This window comes from Coffea arabica, chromosome 9e (assembly GCF_036785885.1).
Source record: "Coffea arabica cultivar ET-39 chromosome 9e, Coffea Arabica ET-39 HiFi, whole genome shotgun sequence".
NCBI lineage: Eukaryota > Viridiplantae > Streptophyta > Magnoliopsida > Gentianales > Rubiaceae > Coffea > Coffea arabica.
Genome location: NC_092327.1, coordinates 39349451 through 39375748, shown reverse-complemented (window position 1 = coordinate 39375748; position 26298 = coordinate 39349451). Strand labels below are relative to the sequence as shown.

Here is a 26298-nt window from a genome sequence, read left to right as displayed (position 1 = left end):
CCCATCAATTTTTTGTGCTTTTCCGGTAGTCATCAAAATCTGCTCATCTTTTTTTCGATTTTTCCAAGAGCAAGAAAGTATAGACTCCAACAAGAAGTATTGCTTTTATTTAAATATGTTAAAAAATACACCCAAACTGATGCGAATATGGGATGGCAATTTGGTTTTTTTTTGTCTAGATTTTATTGTTCTAAAAATTATTTTTTCCCTTGGGTTTTTTTTTGTAGTAATTAATACTTGGATTATCTGGGGTAGTATCATCAATAAATGATCTTCACTAGGGACATCGTGGTCTTATCACGGAGGTAAGAGAGATTTTGCAAATTTTAGAGGTATTAAGTAATATTATGACAAATCTTGGAGGAGGACGACGGCTATGTTTAAATATCAATTTTTTTCAAATAATATTTCACTTGTATCATAAACACATTTTTCAATCCATTCATTTTTTTATCTCACATACATCACATCATAAAAAGTATTACAGTAATTATTTCAAATAATACTTTATCCAAACAAATAGATTCTCTTATTTTCCTTCCCAAAAAATTTTAAGAATTTTCGAGAGCTCTATTGGAGAACACTGACTAATCAAAGACGTGCAATCTGACCCTGCTTCGTAAAATTCCACCACGTGTCGAGATACTATAAGACTACAGAACAAACTCCAAACCCCCAAATTACCCTCATTAAGCAACGAATCTTTGGTAATAAAACAAGGACTATTAAGTCTTTTGACTATCCGTCAACCGCCAAGTCATACAAACAGCCAATCTGACTCGAAACAGTTCATAAGAGTTCCTCTGTTTCTTGCTCCAGCTTCGAAAAATCAAAATCTCTCTGTTTCACTTCCAAACAGGACACGCTCCTCCATTCCCAATCTCCATCACAAAAAATGTCTTCCATCACTTCTTTCAATCAATTCTCATACACAATAAAGTCTAAAACCTTTCAACATCCTCAATTCGGCACTAAAGTTTCAAATTCTGCCGTGAATTTCACCGATTTCGGACTGAAAAAGCCGCTCCAAAGTTCTATTTCAATCAAAGAATCGTCAAAGAAAAGGCCTGGGTTTGTAGTCCTGGTGGCTGCAGGCGATGATTATGGCCCAGAGGAGGAAGCAGCCGGGGTTGCGGTGGCGGAGGAGGAGCCGCCAAAGGAGCCGACGGAGATTGATATCTTGAAGAAACGGTTGGTGGACTCCTTTTATGGAACCGATAGAGGATTGAGTGCCAGCAGCGAGACGAGGGCGGAGGTGGTGGAGCTGATCACCCAGCTGGAGGCTAAAAACCCAACTCCGGCTCCAACTGAGGCGCTGACTCTGCTCAATGGCAAATGGATTCTTGCGTGAGTGCTAATCATCTTTCCTTTTTAAGTTTAATTATTGCACCCTGTATTAGTTTTATGATAAGTACTTTTTATCCTCCTTCTAGGTTCAGTTCCATGAGTTTCGATTTCATCCTAATTTTCCTTTTTCCCCCCAAAATTATTGTTGTTTATAGAGTAGGAAGTGTTGTCGTCGAAATTAGAGGTCATGAGTTCAAATCCCTTCCATCTCCATACTTTCTTTTTAACCAAAAAAAAAAAAAAAAACCAATGCCGAAGGGTGTGCATGTGGTTGTTTCGATTTCTTGTACTTTAGTTTGGGAATATACTTACGTGGACCTTTAACGGTGAACTAAACCTTTAAATGATTGTACCTCTCAGTGAAGGTACTTTTCTAGTGTCGATGGACCTGGTGTGTTTTCCTTGATGAACTTTTGTGCACGTTGGTTGGACAGGTCTTGTAAGGGTAATTGCGGTTTCATAATGCTCGTGTAGGAGTAATTAAATCGTACCACCTACAATATGACGTACTAACCAGGCTGTTGCCACAAATATTTAGTTGTAAGTAGTAACACAGACATGTGTTTTGCTTTTTTTTTTTTTTTTTTTTTTGTTTTTGTTTTCTCTCAAAGAAAGATATTTCTAATTAAGAGCTAACAGCAAAAATAGTCACTAAGCTATTCAGAATTATCTATTTGTGTCACTGAACTTTTTTATTTTGCCAAAATAGTTATTTCAATTATAAAAAATAATTTAATTTTGATAACGCAACTAATGAAAAGATACATTTTTTCGTCACAAAACAATAGTGGTTGAAAAAAATAGTCATTAGTTTAATGGCAATTTGTGCCATTTGCTGTCTAATTAATGATAAAATTTGGCCTTGCCAGCTAGGGAATAAAATATTAAATTTTTTATAGCATTCACACAAATAGGTCGGGACTATTCATGAATGATATCAGCGTACAACTCATGCAACAAATAATGTTCAATGCTTGTATGGTTATCAGTTTGTGTGTTGTTGCTGGAAGTAACTGCTAGTTTTCAAAAGTTCTGCTTTATTCTTCTTCTTCTTCTTTTAGACAATCACAGTGGATGAGATGGACATTCTGTCTGAGGAATCTACGTCACTTACTCCTTCACCGATTGAAATTGGAGAGATGTGCAGCTGAATGATGGTCAGAGATAATTATCTGACCGGGGAAACTTACTTTTCCCGTTGATTAGTTGATCCAATTGGTCAAACTGAAACCCATGCATGGTGCTTAAACTGTTTTTTTCTGTTGAAGAAGCATGTTATCGTGATTCTTGTTGATGTCTCTTTTGCACTGCCTACAAGGTTGTTTAGGTTTGAAATATGGAATGTTTTTGTCAATGAAAATGGCTTAATCAAACTTGGTTGTATTAGCAGCTAGCTAGAAACTTGATTGTGTTAAGGACCCTCGATGAAAAACTCTCTAGTCATGTCAGTTTAATCAATTGGTGATGCCAAAACTCTTTTATGCGAGTCAATGCAGGTACACGTCTTTTATTGGATTGTTTCCTTTGTTGTCGAGAGGCACACTGCCCTTGGTGAAGGTGGAGGAGATATCACAGACCATTGACTCAGAGGCTTTCACTGTTGAGAATGTCGTCCAGTTTGCTGGGCCATTGGCTACGACTTCCATTACTACAAATGCCAAATTTGAAGTCCGCAGTCCCAAGCGCGTGCAGGTTGGTTTCTGACCTTCGTCTTGTAGATCATCTGAAGGACATTCTCATGTTGTAATGGTGTGCTTTTTATAGTCCTTAAATAGCATGGGGGCCCTTTCTCTTATGAACAAGAATTTGTGTTTGTGTTTTTTGGAGCTTCATATTGTAAAGGTCTTTGTGGTCTTTATGTCAATTTACTCTTCTGGAGTGCTCTAAACTTTGTCATTACGGAGATATATGTTAATCTTGCCCTATTTCACTTTTGTTTTATTTGGTACAAGTTGGTGCCACTCGCGTAAATTGCACTTACTTCATTTTCAGATAAAGTTTGAAGAAGGTGTCATTGGAACTCCCCAGTTGACAGACTCCATTGAGCTGCCAGAAAGTGTGGAGCTTCTGGGACAAAAGATCGATCTTAACCCCGTTAAGGGCTTGCTTACTTCTGTCCAGGACACAGCATCCTCAGTCGCAAAGTCCATTTCTAGCCGACCACCACTGAAATTCTCTCTTTCTAATAGGAATGCCGAGTCGTGGCTTCTCACCACATACCTGGATGATGAGCTTCGGATTTCAAGGGGAGATGGAGGCAGTATTTTTGTGCTTATCAAGGAAGGCAGCCCTCTTCTGAAACCTTAGACTGCTTACTGAATTGTTACCTATAATGTTCCTTCCTTTACCTGTCTGTAAAACTAGATGTAACTATCAAGTACACTGGATATGTATGAAAGGAAATTTTTATGACTAATTGATGTCTGCGAGAATGTCTCCATATGGTTGTGCTTGGGACATGTATAGCATATGGGAACTCGAAGGGTATAGATAGGCCTGTAGCACCTATAGCATGCCTGGACGAATTGCAGGTTTCTAGCCTACAGGTCTGTTTATTTGATTTGATTTTGTTGTTTTAGCAGGATCCTGCAGCCCCGAAAGTGGGGATAAGGAGTTTGTTCTGGTTGATTACATGACCTGGAAAAGAGTGGCATGTACGGCTTAAGACATACATACTGAGTTTCGGGGGTTCTTGAGCCATAAATGACACAGAGAACATTTGGTTTTTAATCTACGTTATACAAAGCCAATGAAATATATTGAAGTTAATTTATGCAGGTGGAAAGCAGGGTATGCAGTCTGGATTTCATTGCAGACTAAGTTGTTGCAGTATCATGAGCGATAAGGATTTCACGGTTTCACCATTGCCTAAATTAACTAAGCGGACATAAAAAAACAGTTATAATCTCGAGATAGCTTTACTTGCATGTTCTAACGGGTCTAAAGGCTGGTTGAAATGCATAAACAATAACTTGTGCTGTGTCGTATAACTAAGGAAGGCATGCTACTTTATTAACTAGTGAAAAGCTCAAGAAGTAGGGTGAGCATGGGGAAAGTTATTTTGGGCTGCGTTCAGGTTGAGAAATTGATTAAAAAAAATATGAAACTTTCTCAAATCTCTCTAGATTGTTTGGAAAATTTGAAAGATATTTGAATTTGTAATCCATCAGTTATTTAATATAATTTTAGGAAAAATCGTTTAAAATGTTGATCACATTTCGCTAAACGATTGTTTTCATATTTTACTTTTTAAATGTTAGCTTTACGTCTCTTACAAATCAAATGCAAGTTTGTAAAATCTAATCCAAACCTAAGTTTATGACCAATTTTTTAGCTTGAAATTACTACATGACTCATATTTAATTATCTTTTATGCATAAAAAGTCAAATCCTACTTTTTAATGGCAAAAATGAACATAGATTGGTTTAGATCTTACCTGTTTTTTGGGAAAAAAAATGGATATGGTTTGAGTCAAATCTTACTTTTTTGGGGCAAAAATAAAGATTGATTAGGTCATTTGTTTAATTACAAATATGATCTATTTTTTTTTGCTCCTAAAAAAAGACTATGTGTGGATCACATGATAGATTTAAGATAAAAAGTGGTTGAAAATCTAAGTTGGAAACAAATTGTACTAACTCGATTTTGTAAGAGAAGTAAATTTGTCGTTTTAAAAATGAAAGACAAAAAAATTCATTTGATAAAATGTGATAAACATTTTGAATAATTTTTCTTAATTTTAAATACTAAAATGATTAATGAATTACAAATCCAAGTAGCTGTCAAGTCATCTATACAACCTAGAGAGACTTACTTAGAAGGATTTCACATTATTCTTAAAACCCTCAATCGAAATGTTTAATGCATTCACGAATCAGAAGTTGAATGCCAATGCACTTTGTTCCTGGTTTTGGTTTAGCTGATTGGATGATACGCAATTACTTGCAGCGTGATGGGAAACTCAAGATTCAAAGTTCAAACAAATGAAACATATCTTAGGCTTAGAGCATTCATCAAAAATATTAAAGTTGCGGTTGAATGAGCTACTAAGCATATAAATCCTATGCCGGCATTTGAAACAGGAGTAGTCTGCCTATAAAGATCATTACAAAGTACCTCTACACAAATGGTGTTTACAAGATAGGAATAATCTAGTACATACTTCATGAAATACCTCAAGTATAACACCTTGATAGTCTTCAGAATTCATTGAGACATAATAATTCAAGAGGCGACGTAAGTCCCTAGGTTCATAAATCCGATTAGCTGTTATCATCTGCTCAATTGACTCTCTAAAATCCTCTCTTGGATCATAGGAGGACTTCTCCATGGCTACCATTACAACGAACTTCGTTCCTTGAACACCTCTTGATCGTCGCCTCCTCTCCTCGTTTCTTGTTTCCTGCCTCTCTTTGATCATTTGGTCTAATCTTTCTTGTACCATGGCATGTGCAAGGCTTGAAATTGTTGGGTATCTATCAGAACTGGAAGAGCTTTCAGCTTCTTCGGATGATGAAACACTCAGCCTACAACTGCAGCACAAGGCCTTGCATCCTCTAACTTGAAGCTTTTGCTTCTTGGCCTCTCTGGTGCTTTGCATTCTTAGGCATTACTGCAAAGCCCTGAAGAAGAATGCCAGCTAAAGAAATCATTTATGCAATGAGAAAGTGGGGCGCACTAATTGTGATTATGTCTCCACAAAACTGTAATTTATATCCCAAAAGTTGCAGTCTGGCCGTAGTGTGAAGGTCAGGTGGGGAAATATGTAGAAGGGCTTATGATCATGATGCATCAGGATCTACTTTAATTTTGCTGCTTGGAGTGCATTAGATGGGAAGCTTTTGTACGTGAGGTCGAGATGGAAAGAGCACGTTCCATTAACACTAAAATACTACTAAATAGGGAATAGAGGGAAAAGGAAAAAGGGATGATCTATCGGTTGATCAGTCTAAACTATCATGCACTTGTTGATTTAATATAGTCTAAGTTGGTATCGAAGTTGTAAGTTTAAGTTAGGGGAGACACTTCTGACGTTAAACCACTTGGTTTCATCATCAAAGGCACGATGAATTACACCCTCTTTTATCCAGTTCTGGAAAACCTTCATAGTCCTCCATCTTGCGTCGCTGTTTTGATGCTCAAGCATGAATACCTACTGGGGATGCCTTTGAATCCAATCTACTAGATATCCTTGCTTTGTTTTGAGCCTATTATGATTGGTGATAGATCCAGGACCATTTGAAGTCTAGGCAACAGTAATAAAAAATGGTACATTAATTATTCGAGATCTTCAAGGATAGCCATTTGAAACATTGAATAGCAAAAGAAATGTAAGCTTAGTAGCATTTTTGCAGTCCTCAAGTCCAGCAGTAATTACATTTGTGGTTCCATCAGTTTTTCACTGCTAAACTTAGGGATTTATGCTAGGTTCAACGCCAATTGACATCTTAGTTGGACTTATGTAGATACATTACATGATTTGACATGCATATCACTGAAAGACAAATGCTGAATATGTCAAAATTTCATGTACATGGTATACTACGATTTTCAACCCTGAACTTTAAGAGCATGCCGATTGAAGTAATCTATATGTGGGAATATATCAAGATCATTGGACATGACGTAATCTTTGATTCAGTTGACTTAATTGGTTTGGCAACTTGATCCCTAATCATTGATTAAATTAGCGTAGAAACAGTTTTGAACACTCGGTAGGTGCAAAGATGATTGCTGAGAAACATGTTCATGAACAGGAAAGGACCACATGCATAACACTTAGGCTAGTTAAATGAGCAGCAATTTAAAGTTGGAATTTGAGAATGTAGCCTTGTCTGCCTTTAGGCATAAATCATTTATGATGGTGCTCGTGATTCAGTACTATTATTAGTAAGTTTTACCCTATCATGTCTTCGCTTTTGAATATATTAACTAAAGAAGAAGAGAGAGTTAGTTTATCTTGATGTCCTAAGAGTTGATACAGTTTAGGAAGCCAGAACAAATGTTTAAGCAATTGTTATAATCATGGAAAGAATCGAGGCATGGATTTCACAGCTCAAGGGAATTTCCACTTTACAGATCCTCTTTGTACTACGGTTGCTTCATGCGGACAAGAGGAATAAAACAAAGTATAGCAAATAAAGATTTAGGCTTGTTTGATAACTCAATTCAGTATTTGAATTTAATAGATTCAGATCTTAACATGTACAGATCATTTGATAACCAAAAATTGAACATCTAAATTAATTAATTGGCACTGAATTTCTTAAGCAAAACTCGTTCAAATGTATTAGATTTAATACTTAATAATTCAATAATTTAATTGATTCAGATTTCAATTTTTACACATTAGTTTTATCAAACGCACCCTTAATATATGTGTCATTGTTTAGTGGATATCACTTATGGTACAAAGCATGCATGATATCAAATGTTTCCATCCACTAATTAATCTTCCTATTTTTCTTCCAACCAAGTTGTTATACAGACATGGATTCTTGGTGGGTGCAATGATCACAAACTAAAAGCATACCCAATAGGAAAACTGTCTTTTGGCTGAGGGTTGGGGTGGGAGAGGACATGAAATCAACTACTTGGACTAGTTTTATCGGAATTTGGTTATGATAAACAAGAAGTTGATTGTTTAACCCAAGTTGTACCTGCAATATGTACTTTCAAGCTTTAGCCTTACCATATAGAAGTTGCTAACTTATTACTATAATTAATACAGGAACGTGAATTATAGGCGACTTAGTTGCACCTATGCAGCAAGCAAAGATACACTAGGATTGCATCGAGCGCAACCGATCTTCTGTCCTATACTCTGTCCTACTTTTTATTATATTGCTATTTCTCCTACATAAACATCATGTTTTAGTTCTTGTTTTGTTCCCTTAAAATTCAGAAAATTCGAGTGTTTGTTTTTTGGTTAAAAGGAAGACAATTATCATATAGTAGTATTTCCAGTTTAAGCAAGGACCCGTTCTGCATACTGTAACTTTTTATTCGTTTAACAATTCCGAATCAGCAATATAATGTCGAAAGGGTGATAGAAGGGTACTTCGTTGTTTCATCTATTCAGGGAAACATATCTAATACATCATACATAATGGGCTGAATTTGTAAACGAAATATACAATTGAATGCAGAAAATATGAACAAAACATGCCGCGAGTGAAATCCTGTGGTAATATTAACTAAATGGGTATGTAGCTACCTTATGAAATAAAATACAAGTAAATGTGTGGACATTAGTTTAGAGAGGAGGGGGGGGGGGGGAATAACTAAATACACAGAAATAAAAAAAAATAATTTACTAACTAAAATATAACAAATTTAAATTCAACCATTAGGGTTAGCTCAGTAATTAGAAGAGGGTTATCAGAGTTTTTTCTCCACTATCAGGTTCAGAATTCAATTCTTAGAAATAGCAATTGAGGTGTAGGAAGGGTGTGAGAAGGGTTGAGAGTGTAATAAAAAAATAAATTCAAAACTACAATAACTAGCATTCAAAAGCTTATACTAAAAGAGAAAGTATGAATCAAAATAACAAAACTTAAATTCGCGAAGTGAAGAGACACTAATTCTATAGTAGTTTATTAATGATTTCCAAATCAATATGGAATGTATAAAATGACATATTAAAATAAAATTTATAATTTTCTTTAGGTCTTCTACATGAAAAAAAAAGGTTTGTTGTACTTTTATATCTAAAAAAGAAAAACAATTGTTTAAATAATGCGCGTAAACTAAGACTTTAATACAATAGAAGAAATTGTAAAGAAAAATAAAAGGGTCCTTGCAACAAAAGAGTTTGCAGGAATGAAGAAAAGCCGATACTTGAAAACAAACTACATAGGCATAACAGTTGGTCCTCCCATTTTACATTTTATATAACTTACATAGTTTCACAGGCTAATAGATATAATTTTTCTAATTTTGATGTAGTACAAATAGATTTCTCATGGAGTTGTATTTCCTTTCATATTTCTTTCTTTTTTTCAATTTCCTTGCATCCTGAATTGCTATGTTTGCATTGTACCAATACGATATCAGATTAGCAGTTTGGTTGTCATACCATACACAACTTATATATATATATAACCATTAATTAAAAATTTTGCAGGGCACTAAAGTACTAATACAATTTAAATAAAATCTTGGAAGTCTTAATATGGTATTTAGGATTTGGATGGACTGATGGGATCCCTCCGACCTCTGTGCATATCAACAAATCTTGGATTGGAACTCGATTAGTGAACTATAAATCCCTATGGGCTATGCGGAGTGGCTAGGGTCCAAATGGAACCCAGTTCCATGTTCGTCTAATCTAATACTTCGAGAGGCCCAAGGCCCATTAAAGAGATCATGCTAATGAGAAATTTAAAGTATGTGTCAGTTGGGAACACATGAACAGCCTGCTTCCCCAGTGCAAACAGGCCTGTCAAATTGTGCAATGAACAAGTCCATTTGAAATCTTAGAACACTCCCTTTAACATTTCATTTTTTTTTGTTTTTTTGTTTTTTTGTTTTTTCGATATGAGTAGAAACTCCATCGAAGATGGTCAACGAAGACTGTCACGTATTAGAAGGCTGGGCAGTGGGCTCGTCTTTTTCTTTTTCAACAAATGTTATTTGCACTCTATTTTTTATCAATTACAGTCTGCCTATTTATTTTATCATATAATACAATAAATAAAAATTATATGATTTCATTTTTTGTCAATTACATTTTCACTATTTATTTTATAATATAATCTAATAAATAAAAATAATATGATAAAATAATGATGCGAGTGCAAACAACATTTTTCTTTATTATTTGGTTGTTGGGTCTGTTTTCTAGTGTTAAATACCTACCCATCAAATGGGATCGAAGTTCCTCTGTAGGATGGGACTGTTTTTCAAAAGCTAGTTTTTCAAATATAATAAAAATTTTTAAAAAGTTCTCTAAAAGGTAATTTAAAAATTAGTTTAAAATTTTAAAAATATCTCAAAATATATTCTAGAAACTCTTCTACTCTTAAATATCTCAAAATATTTTCTGAAAATATTTCAAAATATAATCTAAAAACTCTGTTACAGCAAAATTTTTCAAAAACATTCTCAAAAATAGCTAATCCAAATGGACTTGTCTTTTGGAATATCCTTTCACACCTATACCTGCACTCACCTACCAACCACAACCAAAAGAAAGCACCACCTTTCCTAAACAAAACCCTCCATCCCCACCACCAACCACTCCCCATCAAACCAAAAAAACTCAAGAAAAGGTTTGGGTATTGCAACAACAATTAATCAATTTAAAAAGGTAAACTATTAAAATACTATGATAAATATTTCAAATAATAATCTATGCAATTTCAAACGCACAAAAGTTAAAATGAGATGCTTCAAAAAGTAAAAAACTTAAAATGAGAAATTAGGAGTAAAAATATTGTAGCCTCTTCTTGAGTCAGATCATACTACTAACATTTCCGTACCACTAGCGCTAGGAGGCATAGGCAAACAGACAATGAAGCGCATGTTCAACTCGCTTGCGTATTAGGATGATTGATTACGTAAAAGCCCTTGCCTCGTTTCCCAACTATACTGGGAATCCAGCCGAGACTTTGAGGACGTTTTTGCCATTTCGATGAGAGTGTCAAGTAGTATTCACAAGCAAAGAAAGAGACAAACGGCGCAAAGCAAGCCCCAAAAAGCTATCACTTTCTTCTACTGCTAAGTTATCTCCCGAAAGAATCTGAATTTGGTCCTTGCTTTTTGAAAAGCTCACTTCTACTCCTCCTCACCCCTCCGATCTCAATGGCGGCCGCTGCGGCTACTCTCCTCTCTAACGGCGACGCCAAGCCTCAGAACACTGGCCGCTTCGCCTCCGTTTACAGTGAAGTTCAGAACAACCGTCTTGATCACTCTCTCCCCCTCCCTGCTGTCCTTCGCAAATCCTTCCAAGTCGTCGACGGTCCTCCCAGCTCCGCTGCCGGCAATCCAGGTCAGCACTACTCCTGTATAGGAATCAGTCTTTTGTTTATTAATGCGCTTATATTAAAAAGTGATCTGTTCGTGGAAGCCAATTAGTGGTGGTGGTAGTAGTAGTAGTCGGATTTATCTTCGAATCTGTTTTGTTTTGTTGAGCTCGAGGTCTTGGTGGCTTGCTTGCACGCGCCAACACTTCTGACTGCGTGTAGAAAATATAGCATTTCGTGATCTGCGCTAGTGGTTATGCTTAGATTGGTAAATTATGGGGGAAAAGTAGTGAGTCCGGAAGTTCTGTGGACTTGTCTTTTGCTAATTGCAGATGTTTGACGACATATTTGTTAGTCTTGTTCTGCACCTGAATCTAATTACTTTGTGCAACTGGCGATTAGTATGTTGCAGTAGCTTAATCCGTGGTCATTGAGAGCAGTGAGTGATTTGTTTATCTAAGCCTGTTCACTAGACTGCTGAATGAAGTCAAAGTTTTGGATTTATTTGTCTAGCAAGGTAGAAAGATAAGACTTCTAGGATTTGACTCAAAACTTGCACGTGAATAATAGATATTACCGTAAAGCTTTCGACTTTTCTGAAAGACTAACGTGGATTGCAGCAGGTTGGATAGGAATAAAGTCAAAGTCAGGCTAATGTAGATTTGTCTCAGTCATTAGGCCTTTCCTTCCTAGTTTTTATATCTATATGATTGTATATTCTTACAGATTTGCCTTGATAGTCTCTCTGATGTATATGTGTGCGCGTTCTTGTCAAAAGCTTAATAAAAGTTGAGCTTACGAGAAAAAAAAAAGATTTTGAGTTTTCCACTTTGATATGAAACAATTGTAATTTTGTAAGTTTATCTTAGTCCATGTTTTGTGAAGCTAACTTACAGGAAGGGCAAGAGGCTGTTTAGACAAACCTCTAGCTTCTTAACAAATCATAGTTTAACAATGAACTAACATTATCGCTGGTATCAGCAGAAATCAAGTGCACCTTCCTTTTTAGGCCCTGTTTGGTTGGAGCATGAAAGATGACTCAACTACAAAGCTAATAAAAATCAGATTTTTAGTTTGAAGCTCTGTTTGGGCTACTTTGGATGTTCAATTGATGAATGATTTGGAAAGTGGTTGAAACTCCGTTTCTTTCTTTTTGACATTGGCTGCTTATGCGATAATTATTATGAGCTCTTGTGAGCTGCACCAAGACACCCCATGCTTGAGTTTGAACATCAGATCCAGAGTTTGTTATGTTTTGAGGTGTTGCTGAACTGAGTCTTTTTCTGGCTTTGATGACATAGATGAGATAAAAAAGCTGTTCCCATGCTTGTTTGGACAACCATCAGCAGTGTTGGTACCAGGTGATGCTGGAAATGCACCACAAAGCTTGAAGGTTGGCGTGGTGTTATCAGGAGGCCAAGCTCCTGGAGGACACAATGTTATTTCTGGAATTTATGGTCAGAATCTTTTTCTTCTTTTAATAGTAAGAGGGAATTACCTGATTCATTACTTTTCCAATTGCCTAGATCTGAGAGTATTCTGTGAACATTTGACTGTTGGCATTTCTATGATCTTGGTACATGGATGATCGTTGGTTTGTCTATGGAAATTGTTCCTAGATTACTTGCAGGATCATTGCAAAGGAAGCACGTTGTATGGGTTTAGGGGTGGACCAGCTGGAATTATGAAGTGCAAGTACACAGTGTTGAATTCAGAATATATCTACCCATTCAGAAACCAGGTAAGCTTAAACTTCTGTTAACCAAATTCTGTTCAATGACAATGTTAGGATTTTAATTCTCGCACATCAGAGTGATGCAACATATTCTGATATACATAACGTTATTCATCAAATGTCGATACGAATAGGCAACAAATTTTGGAACCTATGATTCCTTACTGTGTCACTGTCTTTTTCTTTACAATACAAGGCACCAGACCTGGCATAATGCATTCCACACTTTTCCATGATGAATGATTTTACTCTTAGTTTTTATATTCCCTTCTCCCTCTAATCGAGCTCTATACTTTTCAGACGAGATGTCTGAATTTCTGATTGAGCCTGCACTCTTAAGGTATCCTTATTAACTTATGGTAGTAATATGGTTACCACTTTAAGTTGATAGTGTGGTCATTCCTTCACATCATCCGTGAGATGTTGTGTCTTGATCTTTGTTCCTAACTCTATTAGGAAATTTTTTTTTACTCGAAAATGAAAGTTGAGAATGATGTCTGCAATTGGTCAAACATTCTGCATTTTACTCAGAACACAGTTCTGCTGTACATTTGCTAGTATAGTAAATCTTCACTAACTGCATGCTTTCATATCAGGGTGGATTTGATATGATCCGTAGTGGTAGAGACAAGATTGAGACTCCTGAACAGGTATTGACTCGGTTCTCCATTAAACTATCTGCATTTGTATCCATGAGGTGTCGAGGTTTAGACTGATGAAGAGGTTACATATGAAACTCGATTTCAGTTTAAGCAAGCTGAAGAAACTGCATTGAAACTTGATTTGGATGGGCTTGTTGTGATCGGTGGTGATGATTCAAATACAAATGCATGTCTCCTTGCTGAGAACTTCAGGTAAATTGCTTTTAATTGGCCATGATAGTCTTTTATTCTGAAATCCATTCGGGATGCTTAGTTTTCTTGATACTAGCCATCACTCTGTAGTGATTAGAAATTGTTGCAAAATTTTGATATAGCTTGTTTAACTTTTTCCAATACTTCAGGAGTAAAAACATGAAGACTCAGGTGATTGGATGTCCAAAAACAATTGATGGTGACTTGAAATGCAAGGAGGTTCCAGCAAGTTTTGGATTTGATACTGCCTGCAAGGTAATATTAAATCTGATCTTCAATATTAAATCTTTTACATTTTTATGCATCAAAGTCTTTGTCAATTATGAAACTGAAATCATCTTCGATGAATTTTTTATTTTTCATGTAGTTATAATTTGATTTTAGCTTGATATGCTATCTGGTAATGGACGTCAGGTTGCATGCAAAATCTGTCATGTCTTAGGCACTGTATCTATTGTTCTGGTTACTCTCCTTGTCAGTCAAGATTGTGATTATTTCTCAACTGCTGATGATTGGTTTAAATATGTATTGTAAATGCAGATATATGCTGAAATGATTGGAAATGTCATGGTAGATGCTCGCTCAACTGGAAAATATTATCATTGTGAGTGATGTAGGCCTAAACATTCATTCTATGACATTTTTTTTTTTACTTTTATGGATATTATGAAATAGGAAGCACTGTAGCATGCTCAATCCATATTTGCGTTTAATATTTCCATTATTGGCCGATATAGAACTTTAGCTTGTTGCTTGGTCATGACCACTTAAGTAATCTGATCTTCAAAAGAATTGTCTGCAAATTCCTTTAGCCTGAAGCAGAAATAGAAGCCTGTCCCTAATGTCAATTACACTCAGCATTTTTATCAAAAGCATATTCTGCTTTACGATTTGTATGTAGTATATGCAACTTTGACTTTGGCTGGAAAAACTCTTTTAGGAATCTGGGAAGGGAAAATAATGAATTGCCAGCATGGTGCCAGTATATGGTTTCTTGCATAATTTGTTTTGTCCATCTTCATGTGCTTCCACTCCTGTAAATCTTCTTTTACTTTGTCTTATCTCCTGCCTCTGACCTTGTCATCCTGGGTTGTTGGATGTCTTTTAATGCTTTTAATTTCTTGTGTATTTTCCAACCGCTGCTCAGTTATTTAAAATAGCATAAATTCAGGTGTTACTTGAATTGTGTCTTGGATTGTGTGTGGGTTTGCTTGTGTATTTGTTCCAGATGATCACATAACACTAAATACTAGAACCTTTTCATTCTGGCTGATATTGTCTATGTCCATATTTTTCTTGTCCTAAATATGTTTTTTGATCAGGCTATTACATATAAGTATTTAATGGTAATATCTGATATACAGTTCATGGCTGTGCATTCTCTTTTCAGCCTATGCATAAGCTTTTGTATTTCTCTATTATTTTGTCTTATACGTTTTGTTGACTTTATACCTTTTGCAGTTGTACGTCTTATGGGGCGTGCTGCTTCCCACATCACTTTGGAGTGTGCTCTGCAAACCCATCCTAACATTACTCTTATTGGAGAAGAGGTACTTCTTACTTAACCTAGCTTTATCTTGAATTTCCTGGATCACCATACTCGTTTTAATGCACTGCATATCTATCATATTGTGAGGGGGTGAATGTCTAATGAATCTTCTCTTAGTATGGTAAATAATAATCCTAAAAGCTTGAGCCTTAGTGTGATTTAAAGATCGAATTATATGTTCCTATCCAGTTTATTCTGCCATTTCTTTCTCAAGTTAGAAGCTTGTAGCACTTGTTGAAAAAGTTCTATTATGCAGGTTGCAGCGAAGAAACAGACGCTTAAGAATGTGACCGACTACATTGTAGATATAATAACAAAACGCGCAGAATTTGGGTACAATTATGGCGTGATTCTCATCCCAGAAGGGCTTATAGATTTCATTCCTGAGGTAAAATCATCACTTGTGCTATTTTGATTGTTTGTTCTTTAGTTGGTGATCACAAGCTATTGAAAGTCTTTTTTGTAACATTGCTCTTCCTTCTGCACTTCAGTTTTTCTCTTCCTTAGCCTATCAGCTTGGCCTTTGATTGGCTGATTCTTTGCTTGCCATCTGCACTTTAGTTTTTTCTCTTGCTTGGCCTTGGATTGGCTGATTCTTTGCTTGCAAATTTCAGGTCCAGCTGCTCATTGCAGAGCTTAATGAGATTTTGGCTCATGACGAAGTTGATGAAGCTGGTCTTTGGAAACAGAAACTCCAGCCTCAGTCCCTGGAGCTCTTTGAGCTTTTGCCTGCAGCAATTCAGGAACAACTGATGCTTGAGAGAGATCCACATGGAAACGTCCAGGTGCTGATAGGGTTCACTGCTGCAGTATGTCAATCCGTATATCTATGTTACGATGGGCATCTTAGTTATGGTTGTTACATGGATGCAGGTTGCGAAAATCGAAACAGAGAAAATGTTCATTCAAATGGTTGAAACTGAGTTGGAGAACAGGAAGCAGGCTGGTGCTTACAAGGGTCAATTTAAAGGACAATCTCATTTTTTCGGGTAATTGTCAGCTTTTTATATGTTGATGTCTCAACTTTCTTCTTCTTCTTCTTTTTTTTTATTTAAGGTGTTTTGCTCTTTGAGTTGTGTCGATTTTTACCATGAATATCACCTTGTCTTAGCAAGTTTTGACATTTCTAAATTGTTGGCTTTCTGTTCCGTTTTTCCACATCATAGATACGAAGGAAGGTGCGGTTTGCCTTCTAACTTTGACTCTACATACTGCTATGCACTGGGTTATGGTGCTGGAGCACTGCTTCAAAGTGGGAAAACGGGATTAATTTCATCAGTACGTATTTCTGGACTCTGTTGCCCAATTTCTTTTACTACTATTTGTATCATTAAGCATGTTTAGCTCCGTTCTGGCTGGATTTCCTCACAATAGTCTTCTTACAAGTTTGTTTCCTACTGGTGTTCAGAACTTTTTATTTACCCTTGAACAGACTTTCATGTATCAGTGGTTGGTTGTTCTTCTAGGTTGGGAACTTGGCCGCTCCAGTTGAAGAATGGACTGTTGGAGGAACGGCATTGACTTCATTAATGGATGTTGAGAGGCGACATGGTATACTAATCAACAGCCATTTATAAGTTGTCTGACAGCTCGTGTCACAGAACATCATTCTACTAAGAAATTTGGCCTGCAATAGGAGCTTTTGCTTTTTTAACCTTGTTGACTCTGCCAAAATATAAAGCATTACATTTTATATTTTACTTCTACTTCTGTTTAGGTAAGTTCAAGCCAGTGATTAAAAAAGCCATGGTGGAACTTGAAGGTATGAAAATCTTCACATACAAGCGTTTTTCTTTTTCCCTCTTGTGGTTCATTAGTCCATCATGCTGGCAATGTTCTACAACAAATGTGGTGGTTCTTGTTGCAAAATGCATGAACAATGAACTTATGTGATTTTCATTCAGTTTTACTTTCTTTTCTGACCTGTAACAGTAAACTAATTTCTGATCGCGGATATTTCAGGTGCACCATTCAAACAATTTGCTTCACTGAGAGAAGAGTGGGCTCTCAACAACCGATACATTTCTCCTGGTATGATTAAGATATCATCCTGTGTTCTGTTATTGAAGATAGTTTTTAAGTTAATCTCAATGTGCTTAGTCTAGTTATATCATTTGCCACTGAAGAGATGCTAGCTTCTATTTTCCTCTAATCTGGCTTATTACCTAGGAGAACTTAATACCTGTTTTTGTTTATTTTTGCTTTTTCGCTGTTAATCGCTTAATTTTTATTTTTTTTTTATTTTTTACTTGGTATCAGGTCCAATTCAATTTGTTGGCCCAGCATCTGACAAGGTTAATCACACATTATTGTTGGAATTTGGTGCTCAAGCTTAAGTAGGTATATCACAGAGTATCTTTTTGCTTCTTTGAAAGGATGAACTGCCAGGTTATGCACCCTTCTAATGTTCAAGCAACATCCAATTGTTCACCGTTCCTTTTCGTTGCTTTCTTCTCAAGGACGCTTGTCCCTTATAATGTCAACAGCCTAGTTTTGACTTGTTTTTTTGTTTCTTTTTGATCTGAATAACATTCTACATTTCAATCATCAAATGCAATCAGAAGATATTAAACTGTTAATTAAAACCATCAACTGATGTCTCCTTTGCTTTCATTTTAGGTTCAGATTTCTTCTAGATATTGTGCTGTATTTGCCATTCGTGGCCCTAAAAAGATTTCTGCTTGGGGCTCTTATATATACATCTTGCAGTGACTGTTAAGATATCCTTCTCCATTTTCTTCGGAGGACAGTGAAATACCAAGTTCTGCACCCATTTTTAATCTTCAGCGAGAGTCCATCTCTTTCTGTTAGCTTTTGTTGCACTTCTTTGCTTGATGTCTGGTTATAATGTGAAGGCTGAACAGCCCACTCTTGGTTTCGTAATATTGGTGTATGATCTAAACAGCGTTCTAGTGTACTGCGATCTAAAAGGATCACAAGAAATTCAACTGCTAAGCTTATCATCAAACTTTACTCCTTACTGGGGGTTTCTAGATATTATCAGTGAATCTGATGGCATTTTGGAATAGGAAGCTAGTGAAACTATCCTTATCTATGAGCGCTGGATGCAATCTTGTTCTCAATATAGTATCTAGACTGCGAAGTCACTGGCGCCCTTAATGTTAGAGTGCAGCCTGCTTCTTGTCGGTAACTTCATTGAAGGATTTTGCTGGAGAACTGATGGTTGCTTTAAATAATAAGCTGAACTTAAAATTTAGAAGTCTCTGATTTAGAAGCCTCAAGTGGGATTGATTGGTGTGTCTTGCCTCGATTACGTCTATTTGTAGGATTTGTCTTACATCCCACATCGACTTGGTATGGGAGACCCAAGAGAGCAGTGCAGTATAAAAGGCCGCCTGGGGACTCGGTACTTTCTATCTTTGCGCTTGGGGCAATGACGCAGCTAGTGAGGTTCTAACCGAGGCGCGTCTGTTGCTGGTTGAAAACTATTTCCAAACCCCCTCTTTGACCTGGGCTTGGCCTAGGGCATTGAGAATTTCTGGAAGGGCTCCCTTCGGGGTAAAGCCCTACAATCCTAGTTAAAAAAGTTTTATGTATCGTATAACCTAACATGATTGATTATTGTCTGTCCTAATTTGATATGATCGTCCGTCTTAATTTCATAAGCATGAGAGGATGGGGTAAATTTTGGCAGTGGAAGCACCAGGGTCAACAAGGATCTGTATTTACTGATGCTGCATCTTAGGGTTTAGGTGGAAGAAAGGGTTCAAATTGTCATGCGAAGTTAGATAGGGAGTAAATCACCACTTAGTATTTTGGTCACAAAAAGTCAATTGCTAAAATTTGTTGAAGCCAAAACATTCTCAGCTTATTATTTAAAAAAAAAAAAAAAAACTTGGCTCTAAGTTCAGCTTATTCTCCAGACTATTCTATTTCTATTTGATGGGACAAGCTGTTTGGTAACATGGTGCATGGTTAGTAACATATAGGCGATCGAAGTAAATGCCCGCATTTGTGACTTGTGTGGGTCCCTTCATTCTCTTACCTGTTATGGATGATGTAGGTGGTTTTTTTTTAAAATTATTAGTATTATTATTTTAAGGAAATGTGGATGGGGTTGAATACCAAAAGGAGTAGGCTCTTTTCCAGAAAGGTTATCCAAAGTGGACTATACATGGGATATTCCAATAATCACATTTGTTTGTTCGGTTCGAGTTTCGTGCCTAAGTTAAAAAAAAAATTAAGAGAAACGCCTGTGAGGTCAAAAAAAAAAAAAAACTTTCGACGCGTACTTGTCTATTGCTAGTTAAGAGGAAAAGAGGTGTGTATCACTACTGTATTTCTGTAGAAAATGTAAAAAACCTCCCCTTTTTGTATCTTTATCCATAAGATGCATCTTATTCTTATGACGTAGTATATGATCGCTCGATTCTCCGTCTCGGCATCTCTCCTGTCTGACTCATTGATCAAGGTAATTTCTCCACAATTTATACCTAAGCATAGCACTCCTTTGACATTGGATGTTTGAATTTGACATTGGATGTAACGATTAGTGGAATTCTTCATTCCATTTCCATCTTCGGCAGAAACAAATCAGTACAACAGTTAGATATCAGTTAGGGTGTTCAGGTGGATACCTTTTCTTTTCTTTTCTATTTTTTTTTTCTGTCTGGTGGATACCTTGATTAGCGGAAGAAGTAATTAAAAGGTAAGAAAAATGGAACTCTAGTAAAAAGCTAATTTGTGTATATTAATAATTAGAGTACTTTTATCAGCAACCCCACCACCAGGCGGCAATCACGACTAATTATTTTTAGAAAAGAATAGAATGAAAAGAGAACAAAGATTTCATGATTCTTCCTTAGGGCTCCAAAATAGATTAAAAGATAGGGAAGGTGGCTTGTGAAGGAACATCTGTCAGTTGGATGAATACAGGTACAAAGCCTACCGTAGGAATTAGTAAAAGCGTTTTATGGAAACGTGTTTCTCACGTACTAGTTCAGACTGCTCGTTGTACTCAATACCCTTACCATACTTACTATTGCTGAAAGAGACCCATTTCTCTTTAATTTTGTAGATTTAACTTTCTGCCGTTATTCAAAGACCACAGTAAATCAGGCAGTTGAAAAAACAAGCCTGGCAGATGTAATCAAACCGATACCTTGATGAATTAATTACATGAAATTATCGGCAAGCTCTTCAAATAAGGAGGCAAATTCATTCACAAGTCTACTATCATATATGGATTTGCAACACTAGAAAACGTTCTACAATGATTAGAAAAACTGTTTGGATTGCATTTTTTTGAATTTTTTTTAGAAAAAATACTGTGACGATTTAATAAATGTGAGATAAAAAGATGATAGGAAAATGTGTTTACGGAAGACGCAGTAATTTTTCTGAGGAAAATTGCAATCCAAACGGGTTCTGTGGACTTGCTACTAAGTTCTGTTATGTCTACGATGCACGATTACGATCAATTTCCAAGTGGGTCTGGATAAGGAATGCATTCATCAAGATTACTGCATACGGTCGTAATCTGGATAGGTTCTTTCTTTTTTCTTGGGAAGGAGATTGGAGGACCTTTAATTGGTCTGACTTTAGCCATGCAAGCATAGGATCCTTCAAAATAATCGAAATCTTGAGTTGAGGACTGGAAAATGTTACATTGGCACGTCTATTTTTTTTTTTTTTTTTTAGCTCAGACAAGCAATAATTGATGGGGATGGTAAAGTCTACCAGCGAAATGCAGAGGTACCTTTTTTGCATGTGAGCATAGCACCGAGAAGAGTGAAAGGCAAATGGGTGCAACTTTAAAGAGAAATGCATAGTTTTTATGAAACAGGTACAGGTCGGTGTGCATCACATCCTAACAACCCAAATAAGAAGTCCCAACCAATAGTCGTGTTTCGTAAAGACAACCTGGAACTGCATAGAACTACAAGTACTTTGGTGCAATCAAAAAACATTAAAGAAAGAACTCCCACGCATTTTATAATAATTTCCTCTTCAGTCTTGATCATAAACAGTCGAGTCGAGTAGTAGAAACCAAAGTGAAAGTACCTGATACTGAACTCCACGAGAAGAGAAGCATCAGGTTCGAGATGCTACAGACGACACCAAGCAATGCACCAGAAATCTAGGGCATCTTGTGCTACGAGCCTAAACCCTAAAGGGTTGGGGTCCAAAGCCCAAACACCGAATATTTTCTTTTTAACCAAGAAAATTGTTGTAGGCCTAAAAGAAATTATTTTTATTTGCAAGAAATTAAGGGTGTAACAAAAGATAATATATTATGATGTGATCAATGATCATGCCATTTTTTAAAGTAAAGTTTGTAGAGAATTAATTAGAAACGAAACATATTTGTATATTGACTAGTTTTTTCATATTTTGTGGAGTAATCAGACAGAGTCGTCGCAGGACATGCAAGTCCATCAAGTCTACCTAAGCATATGCTATGGTGGGTGCTTTTTCTAGATTTCTACTCCATCAAGTATTTATTAGATGATTTTGACTTTTGAAGAAGGAGCAAAAAATTGGGAATTGATTCATCTTCGTTCACAAGTTCACGCCATATGATCCATCAGCTTTCCACGATTCTGAGTTCTGACAGCAGGTGCATTGGTTTGAGGAGAACAAAGACAAAAACAAAGAACCAAGAGAAAAAGGAAAAGCTTCTTCCTGCAGTTTGTGCATATATTTCATACTGGAATTCAAGTTATAAATTTGTTCCCCTTTTATGTCATTGATTCATTTGCATGGGGGGCTGCTACTGATCTTAGTTAGTTTTAAGTTCCTAAGCAACTTCGTAGGAGTTCATACGATACACTACACCAGCTACTGAGGTCCTAATATATACTTCTTAATAAATTCCATTAATTTATTGCTCCTAACATATATATCAATCGACCAAAAAAGTAAAGCTTCGGTGACGGTACTAAAGAAATAAATTTACAATTATACATTCTTGAAACTCTGACACCGGATGGACTTAGGAAGCTATTGGTACTTTCCAGCTCCATTTGGTATTACTACATGTTTTGTATGATTATTTTGCAAAAATGGATGATAATATCCTATTCTTTCCTCTCTCTTTTTTATCTTTTAGTTTTCTTTATAAACTTGCTTGAACTCTTTGTCCTTTTTCAACATTTGATGAAGAGATAAAAAAGTCACTTATCTAATCCCTAAAGTTTTTTACTAAAAAATATTTAGTCTCTAAACTTTTGTACTAAAAGCTTTCCAAAGTAGAAAGCAATACAACAGTTACAAAAGTACATAAAGCGAAAACAAATTAATAAATGAAACTACAGTATACATTTAAGCGCAATCATTAGACTTGAGGGTGCATTACGAACTAAATTAACTTGTTAATTTTTTATTATTATTATAAACATAACATTTTAGATTTACCAATTTCTGCGCTGAAAAAGACAATAATACTTCTGAACTTTGTGATGTGATGATTTAATTAAGAGCATTTATCTATTAGATACTCATGAGGATGAAACGAAATGGTATTGAATTCTTTGAGAGATAGTATATGAGAAATAATGCCACTACTATTGTCATAGAAGTTGACTTAGCTGTAACATCTTTGGCAGAAAGCACCAATGTTGCAGTAGGTACAAAATCAGCTCTAAAGAAGCCCTAGTATAAATTTCTGTATTTGCTAACATTCCTTGAGGATAGGTTCGCCCATTTCTACAACCAAGCCTACCTGCTAGAAAAATCCAATTCTTTTTTCGGTCTGTTTAACGGTTGTCCATAAGGCTCTCGTACTTAATATATATTTCGAGTATTATATTTTTAGAAATGTAAAATTAATTTAAAAAAATATATAAAAATTATTAATGTGTTTATATACACGGTAGGTTGAATGAAATATGGACGTGTTCATAAAATTTCTTTTCACGGATACGGATAAAATAGGAAACATTACTGTAGATCCATTTTTCGATGCAGAGATTGACCTTAACAGCACATCCCCATATATATAATGTTAGATATTGAAATATCTCATTCAGCTGTTGGAAGCATTAATTATTACCGTAAGTCTCTGATCCTCTAATTAGAAAGCAATCCATGCGTCGCGGGACTTACCATGCAATTAATGTTGCCTTTTCAAACCTCTCGTGCGGCCTATTCTTTATTACTAAATAAAATTATATTTTATTTCCTGCTTTATTATTTTGTTGATACGTGTTTGTCTCTTGTGTGGACAAAATTGTCTAGGGGAGGTTTCTCTGGCCACCATTATTAAAGAGTTAAATACTATATATTAATGTTATATTAATGATTCAGGAGTTGGGAGTTGAATCTGGATTCTATTATTGGACAGAAAAACAAAAGAAATCAATCTACGAAGGAATAATTTTTTTTTTTTTAAAAAAAAAAGTGAGCAAAGCAGCCTCCCCGCCACCAGCTATGCACTTCTCTGGAGAGTCTGTAGTTTGCCGTTGAAGTGTAGAGTATAATAATAATATCTTTCGTACTGAAATAGGCCAAAAGATGGTGGAATTTTATATTTGTTCGTGAATACAAGAAGGTAAAGTTTATGAAGAGAAGGCATCAAAGGCAACACCAATCAATATGGTCGAGCTATTGTAGGTTTTTCCCCAGTGAAATATTTGTCATTCCGTTTTGGTAAGGTAAATTCGGTAAGAATTTCGACCTCAAAGCCGTTTTATATGAGTCGTCAGACTTGCAAATTTCACTCCAAAAGTGGAGTTTAATTTCTCTCTAATCCAAAAAAAAAAAATCTAAAATTAAGACCAGAAAAGAAAATTAACAGAGGAATAGGTTAACCAAGATTACGTGCGTAATGGTGTTGTTTGAATTGCAATTTTTTTTTCATATTTTATGAATCTATTTTTTAATTACATTTTTACCTCACAAACAAATACGATACATCTAATAGCTGGGGTACATTATTGTTCTACCAAAACTCCAAAAAAAAAAAAATATTCCAAATGGGACCAAATTTGTAACAATTAATGCTAATAAGAACAAGAAAAAAATTGAGGAAGGCAGCAGCAAGAGGCAAGAGCAAGCACCGGAATGTGGATCTTGGGAAGCAAATTGCTGGCACGTGGCAGTTACCATCAAAGGAAGACGGGCTGTTTGGTATGGGGGGGCCCAAATGCATTAATGAAATAACGCTGTTTTTGCAATCACATGACACCGTACCATTTTACCTTTGCTTCCAAACAAACGCCATCAATCACACATCCTTCTCAACAATCCTCAGCCCCTCCAATCCCAATCCCAATCCCAATTCCAACTCCAATTCCATTCCTTGTCCGTTTGGATTCTTAGACCCTACCAAACACCGCCCGCTCCATATTGATCCTCCCGAACCAAATCCTATCCATCCACCCATCATCTCCTGGCCCCCACGAGAGCTGTCACCTTTGGACGATCTTATTTATCATCATCTTGTGTGCTTCAATTTCACCCATTTTCTCCCGATTCATGGAATTACACCCATCTTGCTAAGGTCAATTCGTTTTGGGTTGTTTGATAAGGAGATTTGCTAAATCGACAATTCAATTAGATGGTGACGCATCATTTGGGAGGATTAAATGATTTGAACCCAAAATTAGGCTTAGGCCCAAAAAAACTATAGAATTCTCTTTCTTTTTGGTGAAGAAAAGTCAATTTATCCAGAGGGACATATATTGTTGTCTCTATGAGAGAATAATTATTATGGTATCAAACCTTTCTCCTGTGGGCATAAGCCACAAAACTATCCCTTTCACGATTTATTCTCAAAAAAAAAAAAAAAATCACCAATTTATGTCCATTTTTTCCCCTACCTTCAATTCTTCTCTGTCACAGGGTTTGCCTTATCCTCGTATTATTTTTCTGCTTCTTTGACCTCTGCCGTCGACATTTTCGATTTACTACACCAACAAACTTTTAGTTAAACATATCCACGATTTTATTTTATTTTTTAAAGTTTCTTGCACATCTCTACTGCATTTAACTTATGATACATGCTTAGGGCTGTAATTGAACCGAATAATTTGGTCAAAAACTTGACTCGAATTCAAGTTGATTGAATTCGAATATCCAGAAATAATGTTCGAAGGCTCGCCGAACTTTATCGAACTTTTTAATTTTAATTCTTTAATATATTTTAGTATTATGAAATTACCCTTATACCCAAAAGAGTGGTTGAATTCACGAAATGTTTTAGGTCGTATGAAAATTTTTAAAGGAGAATAATATCTTTTCGCTCAAAAATTATCAAGAAAATGGAATTTTTTTACTCGAACTCGATAAGACTCGCATTGACTCGAATCCATGCGAGTCAAGCTCAAATTCTGTGAGTAATGCATCGACCTCGAGCATGAGTTCCAATAATACTACTCCCTCGAGTTTAAGCTCGAGCATCCATCTTGCATGTCGAGTCGAGTTTGAATATGGTGATACTCGAGTTCGACTCGACTCGATTACATCACTATACATGCTTGTTATTTGACTTGAAAAATATTTAAATAGTGTGTTGAAAAGAGTACAGAATTTCGATATCATCTTTCTTTTCTTTTGCCAAACTCTAGATTGACCTCAACACACGAATGAAACTTGGTGAATTCAACTTGCAGGGTCAGCCATTGGAGCTTAATTGAAAGCATTTAATCATGGTGTTACAACTGCAGAAGTAGCTGGCATAGATTACAGTTAGATCAGAGACATTTAGTTACTTAAGCCTTTTACAGACGGATTTAATTCTCTTTAATTGTTCATGCCTTTTGATCCTCACTGCCCCACCAGATTCTTCCAGCTCTGTCTCCACAGTAGTAATTGCATTCTGCTACACAATTAATTGCCTGAGTTGAAGTTAAACGCTCTGGTGAGTAGTGCCCTGTTGCAAATTA

At 36.0% G+C, this 26298-nt stretch overlaps 2 protein-coding genes and 1 non-coding gene across 3 annotated transcripts; all 3 read left to right on the top strand.

Annotated features, from left to right (window-relative positions):
* Positions 1-761: 761 nt before the first annotated feature.
* On the top strand, positions 762-3763 carry LOC113710748 (light-induced protein, chloroplastic). Its single transcript, XM_027233871.2, has 3 exons — positions 762-1347; positions 2844-3039; positions 3340-3763. The coding sequence occupies exons 1-3, from the start codon at positions 896-898 to the stop codon at positions 3652-3654; spliced, it is 963 nt and encodes a 320-aa protein (XP_027089672.1). The 5' UTR covers positions 762-895; the 3' UTR covers positions 3655-3763.
* Positions 3764-11036: 7273 nt separating this feature from the next.
* On the top strand, positions 11037-18043 carry LOC113710314 (pyrophosphate--fructose 6-phosphate 1-phosphotransferase subunit beta). Its single transcript, XM_027233256.2, has 16 exons — positions 11037-11339; positions 12615-12770; positions 12933-13054; positions 13645-13698; positions 13796-13902; positions 14052-14157; positions 14443-14506; positions 15364-15452; positions 15708-15839; positions 16066-16236; positions 16325-16440; positions 16618-16729; positions 16918-17002; positions 17169-17213; positions 17414-17482; positions 17711-18043. Exons 1-16 carry the CDS (start codon positions 11153-11155, stop codon positions 17785-17787), a joined length of 1692 nt encoding a protein of 563 aa, XP_027089057.1. The 5' UTR covers positions 11037-11152; the 3' UTR covers positions 17788-18043.
* A 784-nt stretch (positions 18044-18827) lies between these two features.
* Positions 18828-18978, top strand: LOC113710793 (U4 spliceosomal RNA). The gene has a single exon (XR_003452975.2). It is a non-coding gene; the product is annotated as a U4 spliceosomal RNA (small nuclear RNA).
* Positions 18979-26298: the final 7320 nt, after the last annotated feature.

Excerpts from the sequence above, each read along its gene's own strand:
- LOC113710748 (XM_027233871.2), top strand. The coding sequence starts at position 896 with ATGTCTTCCATCACTTCTTTCAATCAATTCTCATACACAATAAAGTCT. Across the intron at positions 1,348-2,843 it reads AATGGCAAATGGATTCTTGC|GTACACGTCTTTTATTGGAT; the intron begins GTGAGTGCTAAT and ends GAGTCAATGCAG. Across the intron at positions 3,040-3,339 it reads GCAGTCCCAAGCGCGTGCAG|ATAAAGTTTGAAGAAGGTGT; the intron begins GTTGGTTTCTGA and ends CTTCATTTTCAG.
- LOC113710314 (XM_027233256.2), top strand. The coding sequence starts at position 11,153 with ATGGCGGCCGCTGCGGCTACTCTCCTCTCTAACGGCGACGCCAAGCCT. Across the intron at positions 11,340-12,614 it reads CTCCGCTGCCGGCAATCCAG|ATGAGATAAAAAAGCTGTTC; the intron begins GTCAGCACTACT and ends TTGATGACATAG. Across the intron at positions 13,699-13,795 it reads AGATTGAGACTCCTGAACAG|TTTAAGCAAGCTGAAGAAAC; the intron begins GTATTGACTCGG and ends ACTCGATTTCAG.